The following is an 11974-nucleotide window of genomic DNA, read 5'->3' as shown; positions in this document are numbered from 1 at the left end:
GTTAGCAGCATTCCATTAAAAATCTCTTTATGCCATAGAGGGCTTCATTGTTTTTCTTTTTGTTTTTGTTTTTTTACAACTGCATTGGACTCTGCTGACATATGTAGGGGCATTTAACTTGTTTTCAACATTCTGCAACTACAAACAGTGCTGCAGTGAATAACCTTAGGCATAAGTATTTTTGTGTTGGTGGAAATGGATCTTCAAGTTTTATTCCCAGCAGTAGTATTGTTGGGCCAAAAGCTAAGTGCATGTGTAGTTCTGTTAGGTATTTCCAAATTTCTCTCCAGAAGGGTTGTACTGGTTTTCACTCCCACTAGCTACTGTGACTGTTTCCCCACAGACTCACTAAGAGAACATGTTGCCCTACTTTTGTGACCTTTGTTGATGTGGTAGGTGAGAAATGATATCTCGGTATTGTCTTCGTATGCATTTGTCTAATTAAGAGAAAGTTTGACTATACTTTGAGGACTGTTTTATATATTTTTTGTGAATTTTCTGTTCATGTCTTTTCCCATTTTTCTGTAGGAATACAGAGTTCTGTATATACTTGGACTATTATTCATTTGTCCGTGAGGCATGCTGCAAATACTTTATCTCAGTTTGTCAATTGCCTTTTGACTTAGTTATGATGTGTTTGCCGTACGTTAAAAAAATCCTTTGTAGTCACATAGATCGTTGTTTTCTTTCATTGCCTCTGGAAATTTGAGTCACAGTTAGAAAGCCTTTCCCTACGCTGAGGTTAAAGCAGAGTCCTGCCATATTTTCTTAAAGATTTTGTTATGGTTTCATTTGTTTAGATTCCTAACCCGTTTACAGTTTATTTTTGTGTATGGTGTGTGATATGGATCTACATTGATTCTTTTCCCAAATGTCTCAGTTGTTCCAGCATCATTTATTGAACGTCCATCTTTGCCTCAGTGATTTTAAATGCCCTTTCATCATATACTGAAATGTCCATATGTTATTGTTGTTTTTCTGGGTTTCCTATTCTATTTCACTGGACTATTTGTCTATTCATGTACCAGTACCACGGTGTTATAATTACCGAGGCTTTATAGCGTGCTTTAATGTCTGGTATCATTACTCCCCACGTATAGGTTTTCTTTTTCACTTATATCCTGGCTATTCTTGCATGATTTAAAAAAGAATATTAATTTTATTATCCATGGATCTAACTCCATAAAAACGGTTGCTGGTATTTTTGAGATTATATTAAATTTATACATTAGTTTAGGGAGAACCGACATCTTTTTAATGTTGAGTTATTCTATCCAAGAACATTGACCAATGTCTTTGTGCTTATTCAAGTTTCCTTCTGTGTCTTTCAGGAGTGTCTAAAAATTTTCCTTGCGTAGATGGTCTCATTAAGTTTATTTCTATGCATTTAAGCTTTGTTTTTGCTACTGTATATGGAATTTTCTCTACTAAAGTGTCCTCCAGCTGTGTGTGTGTGTGTACACAAAGACCACTGACTTTTGTATGTAACTTTATATCCTACTACCTTGCTGATTTCTCTGATTGTTTTACTTAATCTGTCATTGTTTCTATAGGGCTTTTCAGGTGTATGGTAATATCATCTGCACACAGAGGTGGCTTTACTTCTTGTTATTCATTCTCATAAATCTAATTGATTTCTCTAGTCAACTGACTAATGCTCGTAGTTGAAGATTGAACAGGAATGATATAATGGGCATACTTTTCTTGTTCCTGACCTTATTGGAAAACCTCTGGTAGTCCCCCACTAAATAAAATACTTGCATGAGGAATTAATTATATATCTTTTATCATGTTAGGAATGCATCCCTCTTTCCCATTCCTTGAGGTTTTTCTTTTCTTAACATGAATGGGTGTTGAAGTTTCCCAAAGATTTGTTTGGCATCTGTGGTTTTAATCATATGATATTTGGCCTTAATTATATTACTATGGTGAATGATATCAATGGAATTCCTAATATAGAACCAGCCTTGTATTAATGGAATAAATTGCACTTGATGACAGTATATTAGTTTCTAAATGTATTGTTGGATGTTTGCTAATATTCTATTTAGTATTTTGGTATCCACGTTTTACCTGTTAGCATCCTACTGGCTTCATAAAAGAAGTTAGGGAAGTTTCCTTCCTTTCTAATGTGCTTACATAACTCATAGGGCTTTGGTACTATTTGTTCTTTGATGGTTTACTAGAATTCACCTGTAAAACCATCTGAGCAAGGTGCTTCTTGGGGGTATTGCTGTAATAACTTTATTTCTTCTATGAAAATTGCCTAATTTAAGCTTTCTAACACTAGAATCAGAGTTTTGGTAATCTGTATTTATCTAGGAAGTTACCTATTTCACATAGATTTTCAAGTTTATTTGCATAGAGGTTGGCAAAGTAATCTCTTCTATTTTCTGTTTCAGTGATTATTTCTCCTTTGTCATTTATTATTTTGTCTATGTGTGATCTCTCCCTTTCTTCCTTCATCAAGCCAGCTAGGGGTTTGTCCGTTTTGAAAAGCAAGATTTTGTTTTTCTATTTTGTATCTCATTCATTTCTGCTTTTATGTTTTGCTTTCTTTAGTTGTTCTTTTTTTCCTAGTTTTTTTTTTCTTTGTTTCATTTTTTGAGGCCATACTTTAATTCATTTATCTTCATTCTTCCATTTTTACTCATAAAAGTGTGTACTGTGTGAACTTGCCTCAGATCACCGCTCTAAATGTATCCCATAGATGCCGATATGTAGTATTTCATAGTCATTCTTTTAAAAAATTTCTTTGCAACTTGAGTTTGCATCTCCTCTTATGTTCAACATTTTTTAAGAGAAGCTTTAAAAATTTTTTTCAGGTGGAAAGGCCTTTCTGTTTTCAATTTTTGTTACTAACTTTTATTGCATTGGGGTTAGAGAGGATTGTTTGTACTATTTCTACTTTATAGAAATTAATTATCTCAACTCTGTGAGATAATTATGATGCATTTTTGACAAGAATATATTGCCTATATAACATTATTGATTAGCTTTCTTTTTTTTATATGACTTGATCAGTCTTAGACTGAGTTTGGTGTATTAAATCTCCTACTGTTTCTGTTTCCTGTTGTTATTATTATTATCTTATCTACGTCTTCTTGCATTTTTGCTTTATAAAGGTGTTTGCTTGTTATTGGTGCATAAATATTCCTAAGGCTTATATCTTCATTGTGAGTTTTGGCTTTTATCATTAAGACATGTTTTTGGTCCCGTTTAATGCTTTCTTAAAATCATCCTGAACCACCTGTTTTCTTAACACTTTACTCTCTGGTCTACGCATTTTTTCCTCCAGTATCTTTTAACACTCACCTGGTGCATTATGATAAAAAGTTTGTTCTATTTTCTTCTACTTCTCTCCCTTCTCTCATTTTTAGTTGCACAGTTTCCGTGTCTTTTTTTCACAGCATAAAACTTTTGTACATTAGTCTTCTCCCCTTTCCTCCACCTTGATTTTATTATTGTATGTAAAATACTCACCATTAGGTATTTTGGTGAAGTTTTCCTTCTCATCGCAGTGGGATCACAATCCCAGTTCCTCTTTTAGATTACTTGGCAAACATTCTGTAAAGAGAAGTATAGGAAATATTGTAAGTTCCTGGGTCACAGTGTCGCTGTCACTCTACTCTGCTACTGGAGTGCAAAAGCATTCATAGACAATACATAAATGATTGATCATGGCTTTGTTCCAATAAAACTTTATTTACAAAATCAAGCAGTGGGCTGGATTTGGCTCAGTGGGCCAGCTTGCAGACCCCTGCTCTGGTAGCTTCCTTAGGAAGGGCTGAGGGGTGCAGAATTTCCTAAGTTTCTACGAGTTGAAAAGCTTTTTCTGTAGGCTGTGATATTTAAAGGACACCCCAGTTGGTTATAAAATCTTTGCTTCAGCCTTTCTTTTTAGTCAATCTCTGTCTTTTGATTTTTTAAAATATTCTATTTAAGGTGGGTTTCATATCCTCCAATGCTTGCTTGAGTATAATTAATTTTGTTTGGAGTGTTGACTTCCAGTCTTTTTCTCCTTCATGGTTGTTTAATATGTGTGCACTTTTGTTTCCTTATCTTTTTTTTTTTTTTTTTTTTACAAAGTTTTGTATGGAATTCCCTTCATTCTGTCCATCTGTATGATATTGGTTTTTCAACAAGATTCCTAGTTTAATAATGTGATATGTGTTTTATTGTTTGTAGAGTTTTTGATGATGGCCATCCTGACCGGTGTGAGATGATATCTCACTGTAGTTTTGATTTGCATTTCTCTAATGATTAAAGATGTTGAGCATTCTTTCAAGTGTTTGTTGGCAATCTGTATATCACCTTTGGAGAAATGTCTATTTAGGTCTTCTGCCCATTTTTGGATTGGGTTGTTTGTTTTTTTGATATTGAGCTGCATGAGCTGCTTGTATGCTTTGGAGATTAATCCTTTGTCAGTTGCTTCATTTGCAAATATTTCCTCGCATTCTGAGAGTTGTCTTTTCGTCTTGTTTATGCTTTCCTTTGCTGTGCAAAAGCTTTTAAGTTTCATTAGGTCCCATTTGTTTATTTTTGTTTTGATTTCCATTTCTCTAGGAGGTGGGTCAAAAAGGATCTTGCTGTGATTTATGTCATAGAGTGTTCTGCCTATGTTTTCCTGTAAGAGTTTGATGGTGTCTGGCCTTACATTTAGGTCTTTAATCCATTTTGAGTTTATTTTTGTGTATGGTGTTAGGGAGTGTTCTAATTTCATTCTTTTACATGTTGCTGTCCAGTGTTCCCAGCACCATTTATTGAAGACGCTGTCTTTTCCCCACTGTATATTCTTGCCGCCTTTGTCATAGATTAGGTGACCATAGGTGCGTGAGTTTATCTCTGGGCTTTCTATCCTGTTCCATTGAGCTATATTTCTGGTTTTGTGCCAGTACCATACTGCCTTGATTCCTGTAGCTTTGTAGTATAGACTGAAGTCCAGGAGCCTGATTCCTCCAGCTCTGTGTTTCTTTCTCAAGATTGCTTTGGCTATTCGGGGTCTTTTGTGTTTCCATACAAATTGTGAAATTTTTTGTTCTAGTTCTGTGAAAAATGCCAGTGGTACTTTGATAGGGACTGCATTGAATCTGTAGATTGCTTTAGGTAGTAGACTCATTTTCACAATGTTGGTTCTTCCATTCCAAGAACATGGTATATCTCTCCATCTATTTGTATCATCTTTAGTTTCTTTCATCAGTGTCTTATAATTTTCTGCATACAGGTCTTTTGTCTCCTTAGGCAGGTTTATTTCTAGATATTTTATTCTTTTTGTGGCAATGGTAAATGGGAGTATCTCCTTAATTTCTCTTTCAGACTTTTCATCATTAGTGTATAGGAATGCAAGAAATTTCTGTGCATACATTCTGTATCCTGCTACTTTATCCAATTCATTGATTAGCTCTAGTAGTTTTCTGGTAGCATGTTTAGGATACTCTATGTATAGTATCATGTCATCTGCAAACAGTGACAGCTTTACTTCTTCTTTTCCAATTTGGATTCCTTTTATTTCTTTTTCTTCTCTGATTGCTGTGGCTAAAACTTCCAAAACTATGTTGAATAATAGTGGTGAGAGTGGGCAACCTTGTCTTCTTCCCGATCTTAGTGGAAATGGTTTCAGTTTTGCATCATTGAGGACGACGTTGGCTGTGGGTTTCTCATACATGGCCTTTATTATGTTGAGGAAGATTCCTTCTATGCCTACTTTCTGGAGGGTTTTTATCGTAAATGGGTGTTGAAGTTTGTCGAAAGCTTTCTCTGCATCTATTGAGATGATCATATGGGTTTTCTCCTTCAGTTTTTTAATATGGTGCATCACGTTGATTGATTTGCGTATACTGAAGCATCCTTGCACTCCTGGGATAAACGCCACTTGGTCATAATGTATGATCCTTTGAATGTGCTGTTGGATTCTGTTTGCTAGGATTTTGTTGAGGATTTTTGCATCTATGTTTATCAGTGATATTGGCCTGTAGTTTTCTTCCTTTGTGACATCTTTGTCTGGTTTTGGTATCAGAGTGATGGTGGCCTCGTAGAATGAGTGTGGGAGTGTTCCTCCCGCTGCTATATTTTGGAAGAGTTTGAGAAGGATACGTGTTAGCTCTTCTCTAAATGTTTGCTAGAATTCGCCTGTGAAGCCATCTGGTCCTGGGCTTTAGTTTGTTGGAAGATTTTTAATCACAGTTTCAATTTCAGTGCCTGTGATTGGTCTGTTCATATTTTCTATTTCTTCCTGGTTCAGTCTCGGAAGGTTGTGCTTTTCTAAGAATTTGTCCAATTCTTCCAGCTTGTCCATTTTATTGGCATAGAGTTGCTTGTAGTAATCTCTCATGATCCTTTGTATTTCTGCAGTGTCAGTTGTTACTTCTCCTTTTTCATTTCTAATTCTATTGACTTGAGTCTTCTCCCTTTTTTTCTTGATGAGTCTGGCTAATGGTTTATCAATTTTCTTTATCTTCTCAAAGAACCAGCTTTTAGTTTTATTGATCTTTGCTATTGTTTCCTTCATTTCTTTTTCACTTATTTCTGATCTGACCTTTATGATTTCTTTCCTTCTGCTAAGTGTGGGGTCTTTTTGTTCTTCATTTTCTAATTGCTTTGTGTGTAAGGTTAGGTTGTTTATTTGAGATGGTTCTTGTTTCTTGAGGTAGGATTGTATTACTGTGAGTTTCCCTCGTAGAACTGCTTTTGCTGCATCCCATAGGTTTTGGGTCGTCGTGTTTTCATTTTCATTTGTTTGTAGGTATTTCTTGATTTCCTCTTTGATTTCTTCAGTGATCTCTTGGTTATTTAGTAGTGTATTGTTTAGCCTCCATGTGTTTGTATTTCTTACAGAGTTTTTCCTGTAATTGATGTCTAGTCTCATAGCGTTGTGGTGGGAAAAGATACTTGATACGATTTTAATTTTCTTAAATTTACCAAGGCGTGATTTGTGACACAAGATATGATCTATCCTGGAGAATGTTCCATGAGCACTTGAGAAGAATGTGTATTCTGTTGTTTTTGGATGGAATGTCCTATAAATATCAATTAAGTCCATCTTATTTCATGCATCATTTAAAGCTTGTGTTTCCTTATTTACTTTCATTTTGGATGATCTGTCCATTGGTGAAAGGGGTGTTAAAGTCCCCTACTATGATTGTGTTACTGTTGATTTCCCCCTTTATGGCTGTTAGTATTTGCCTTATGTAGTGAGGTGCTCCTATGTTGGGTGCGTAAATATTTACAATTGTTATATCTTCTTCTTGGATTGATCCCTTGATCATTATGTAGTGTCCTTCTTTGTCTCTTGTAATGGTCTTTGTTTTAAAGTCTATTTTGTCTGATATGAGAATTGCTACTCCAGCTTTCTTTCGATTTCCATTTGCATGGAATATCTTTTTCCATCCCCTCACTTTCAGTCTGTATGTGTCCCTAGGTCTGAAGTGGGTCTCTTGTAGACAGCATATATATAGGTCTTGTGTTTGTATCCATTCAGCCAATCTATGTCTTTTGGTTGGAGCATTTAATCCATTTATTTAAGGTAATTATCGATATGTATGTTCCTGTTATCATTTTGCTAATTGCTTTGGGTTTTTTTATTGTAGGTCTTTTCCTTCTCTTGTGTTTCTTGCCTAGAGAAGTTCCTTTTGCGTTTGTTGTAAATCTGGTTTGGTGGTGGTGAATTCTCTTAGCTTTTGCTTGTCTGTAAAGCTTTTAATTTCTCCATCAAATCTGAATGTGATCCTTGCTGGGTAGAGTAATCTTGGTTGTAGGTTTTTCTCTTTCATCACTTTAAATATGTCCTTCCACTCCCTTCTGGCTTGCAGAGTTTCTGCTGGAAGATCAGCTGTTTACCTTATGGGGATTCCCTTATGTGTTACTTGTCGTTTTTCCCTTGCGGCTTTTAATATTTGTTCTTTGTGTTTAATCTTTGATAGTTTGATTAATATGTGTCTTGGCGTGTTTCTCCTTGGATTTATCCTGTATGGGACTCTCTGTGCTTCCTGGACTTGATTAACTATTTCCTCGCGCCCTTCTCTGGAGCTCCTTTAAGCAGCGCTCTTAATCCCCTCTCCTCGCGCACCAGGAAACAAAGAGGAAAGAAAGTGTCTTGTCTCTTTGGCAGCTCCAGACTTTTTCCCGGACTCCCTCCCGGCTAGCCGTGGTGCACTAGCCCCCTTCAGGCTGTGTTCACGCATCGAACCCCAGTCCTCTCCCTGGGATCCGAACTCCGAAGCCTGAGCCTCAGCTCCCAGTCCCCATCCATCCCTGCGCGTGAGCAGACAAGCCTCTCGGGCTGGTGAGTGCTGGTCGGCACAGATCCTTCGTGTGGGAATCTCCCCGCTTTGCTCTCCGCACCCCTGTTGCTGCACTCTCCTCCGTGGCTCCGAAGCTCCCCTCTTCACCACCTGCAGTCTCCGCCCACAAAGGGGCTTCCTCGTGTGTGGAAACCTTTCCTCCTTCACAGCTCCCTCCCACTGGTGCAGGTCCCGTCCCTGTTCTTTTGTCTCTTTTTTCTTTTTTCTTTTACCCTACCCAGGTCCTTGGGGAGTTTCTTGCCTATTGGGAGGTCTGAGGTCTTCTGCCAGTGTTCAGTAGGTGTTCTGTAGGAGTTGTTCCACATGTAGATGTATTTCTGATGTATCTGTGGGGAGGAAGGTGATCTCCGTGTCTTACTCTTCTGCCATCTTGAAGCTCCTCAGGAGGAAATAATTTGAGGAAGGCAGCTAGGTGGTCAGCATTGTCTTCTGCTAACTGACCTCTGATTTCTAATGGCATTTTATCTCACGTAAGTGTGTGTGTGTGTGTGTGTGTGTGCACGCACACGTGTGTGTACACATATATAATTAAATATACACACAAGTCCATTTTCATTCTAGTCCTATAGTAGAGGTCACTTGAGTTGGCCCTATGATTCACCACATACTTATTCAATAAGTATTTTGTCCATAGCTAACCCTGGAAGCAAACAAGTGACTCTAGATATCTTCTCAGGATTTCTAAATATTCTCTACTCTGAAGCAGGTTTTTGAAGATGGACCAAAAGACCACAGGCACACTCCTAGAGCTTGCTGCAAAGAGTCTGCTGAATAATGAGCCTGCAGCTATCCATGCCCTGGACGAAATCCCAAGAGACCTCTTTGTTCCATTGTTCAATGCTGCCTTCTTGGGTGGGCATAAGACGATGCTAAAGGCAATGGTGCAGGTTTGGCCTTTTCGCTGTCTCCATATTGGGTCATTGAACACACGAGAGTCATACTATGACATCTTGGAAGCCATGATTGATGGTCTACAGATCCTCCCTGCCCAGAACTCTTCCTCTTGGTAAGACTATGACCAGTAGAGACACAGGGAGTCAGCAGGAGGGTATGCTGTAGCCTGGGGCAGGGGGATACCTAACCGTCTCCCAACAGTAGCCAATGGTGAATACTGCAGTCTTTGCAGAGCTGTCGGTCAGCACTTGGGGTCACCTTCGGGACTCTATTGCCTTATAGAGTTGATTATAGAACAGAGGTGTTTGAGGACACTATGAATGGATCTGAGTGCGATTACACAGAAGTGGAATATGGGCATTGAGACAGGGAAAGCCCGGAGGTGAAGGAGGGGGTGGGGAAAGGATGAAAGACGCTGCATTTGTGTGGCAAGAACTTCTTGGTGAATGGCAATGAAGTGAAAACCAGGGTTAAAGTGTTCTGTCCCTGCTTCTCATCATTGATCTTGCTGGGTTATATTAAAATCAGCTATCTCTCATGTGTTCTGTCTCTTCCTTTCCTTACAGGGGGCCCAAACTGAGGATCCTAGATTTAAGGCGTGACCTGGACTGTGAGACAATATGCTCTGAGATTGGGACCGCATTCCCTTTCTGTTTTCAGTCATGCATTTACTCTCAGCACTCTATCCTTAAGATAGAAGAAGCTGAGCATAGTGTCAGGTGCCTCGGGATTGGTAATTCCGGGTCTGAGCCTCAATCAGCTCAGGAACCCATGGAATTACTAGTGGAAATTTCCCTCAATAGTACTGTGAGAACAGAGCAATTCCTCTCTTTCCTTTGTAGTAAAGTTCAGCAGAACCTTGGGTCCTTGCACCTCTGCTGCAGAGGTTTGCAAATCGATAGAATGTCTGCCCACAAAAGTATCCTGCAGTTTCTGGATCTGGGGTGCATTGAGCACCTGGAAATGGATCAGGCTAATCTGAGTGAAGTTGTCACCCTTTTGGCTCGGGTGATCCACCTGAACAGCCTTACTCTGTGTAACATCCCCTTTAGATCTTATAAGAGAAGGAACTTCAGATCTTTTCTCCTCTGGCTTGGGCAGCTGGACAATCTCCAGGAGCTCAGCTTGACTTTCTTCTGCCTCACAGATCAACTGCACAAACTGCTCAGGTGAGGGGGTGGGGAAGAACCTGGGTTCCCTGAACACCTCATTGTTAAGACAGAAGAGACCATGCTTGGGTCTTCCTAAGCTCCTTGTAAACCATTTCTCCTTTTGCCTCAGCATAGGCACTGCTGGGAGTTTGAACCTAGCTGGGGGAGAGAGGGCTACCTTATGGTGAGCAGCAGATGAGGTTAGAAAAGGAAGCTGTGCTCATTCATTCATTCATTCATTCAGTGGCCGTGGGCAGACACTATGATAAGTCTGTAAATATATTGGTGAAAAAGACTCAGTCCTTCTCCTATTGGACTTTACAGCTCTCTAGAGAGGAAGGGGAGGCATTCAGATGGAGAAACATTAAGCTATAGGACTAATGCACATGCCCATGGATGGGCCCCAATAGTTAACACTGCCAGATAATTTTGCTCCTGTATTTTCCCCAAGGCTTAGACCCTGAACTGAGAGCTTGTCATCTGGGAACTAGTCAAAGGAAACCCTCAGCTGGCTGCTTTCCCAGACCCATCCTCGCCAAATTAGTGAATCAGATCCAACACTGATTATGTCGTATATACTAAGTGCATGCAATTTCTTCACTTAATCTTTCCCGCACTTCTGTATAATAATTACTGCTGTGCACATTTTCAAGATTAAAACCCTGTACCTCAGAGTGGTAAAGTAACTTTCTCAGGGTCACAAATCTATAAAGTCTGATCCCAAAGTCCACAGTGTTAACCACCTATTGCAAACCATGAACACAGTAGTTTATTCTAGAGCCTTAGGTACCTATAATTTGGGGCTCATTGCCCTCATTCTTCTGAAATAATCTTACTTTTTTCTCTCTTTAGAGTTGTGCCATCTCAGTTGGATACACTGTATCTACCTTTCTGTAGCCTTTCTAGCAGAGATGTCACTGTCCTGTCCCAGAGCTCTCAGGCCACCCACCTAAGGGTATTGAGTCTCAGTAACAACCAGATCTTCTCAGAAGTTTATGAGCCCTTCCAGACTCTGCTGGAGAAGGTCTCAAGCACCCTGCAACATCTGGAGATAAATAATTGTATGATAACTGATTCTACTCTCTCTGCCGTCCTCCCAGCCCTGAGCCACTGTACCCACCTCCGTGTCCTTAGCTTTGCCTTCAATCCCATTACGATGCCTGTGCTCAAGAGCCTTCTGCAGCACTTGACATCCTTGATGAAGCTGAAGTACGTGATTTATCCTGTCCCTGTCCATTGCTACGAGGAATGGAATTTTCATGAGAGTTTGGACCAACAGAAACTTGCTGAAGTCCAGGCTCAGTTGGAGGCGATGCTGCACGGGGCACAGCGGGACGACATGACCTGGTCCACTTGTTCAAAGTGATGTCCACAGTACAAGGAGGTGTTTCAACACTGATGTGTGGCCATTAAAGCGTTCACTTTTTTTTTTTTTTTTCGCCTGAAACCCAAGTTTGTAGAGACACATATGTAAAGTTCTACTGTTCTAGGAAACTTGGGTTAGGAACACTGGATATGTAAACTGATCTCTATAAAAGAGGAACTTTTAAAAGGAAATACAGGAATTTGAAAGGTCCTCTGGATCTCTTGGCCACTGCCCGCTACGTCTTCTGGTTACTAACCGGAGTG

The 11974-nt window shown here is 39.3% G+C and overlaps 1 protein-coding gene across 1 annotated transcript; it reads left to right on the top strand.

Moving 5' to 3' along the window:
• Nucleotides 1-9016: 9016 nt before the first annotated feature.
• LOC132357135 (melanoma antigen preferentially expressed in tumors-like) lies at nt 9017-11711 on the top strand. Its single transcript, XM_059910428.1, has 3 exons — nt 9017-9306; nt 9761-10363; nt 11198-11711. The coding sequence occupies exons 1-3, from the start codon at nt 9017-9019 to the stop codon at nt 11709-11711; spliced, it is 1407 nt and encodes a 468-aa protein (XP_059766411.1).
• The last annotated feature ends 263 nt before the right edge of the window (nt 11712-11974 follow it).

This window comes from Balaenoptera ricei, chromosome X (assembly GCF_028023285.1).
Source record: "Balaenoptera ricei isolate mBalRic1 chromosome X, mBalRic1.hap2, whole genome shotgun sequence".
NCBI classification, from domain to species: Eukaryota; Metazoa; Chordata; class Mammalia; order Artiodactyla; family Balaenopteridae; genus Balaenoptera; species Balaenoptera ricei.
The sequence above is the reverse complement of the archived record's forward strand: the minus strand, read 5'-3'. Positions and strand labels throughout refer to the sequence as shown.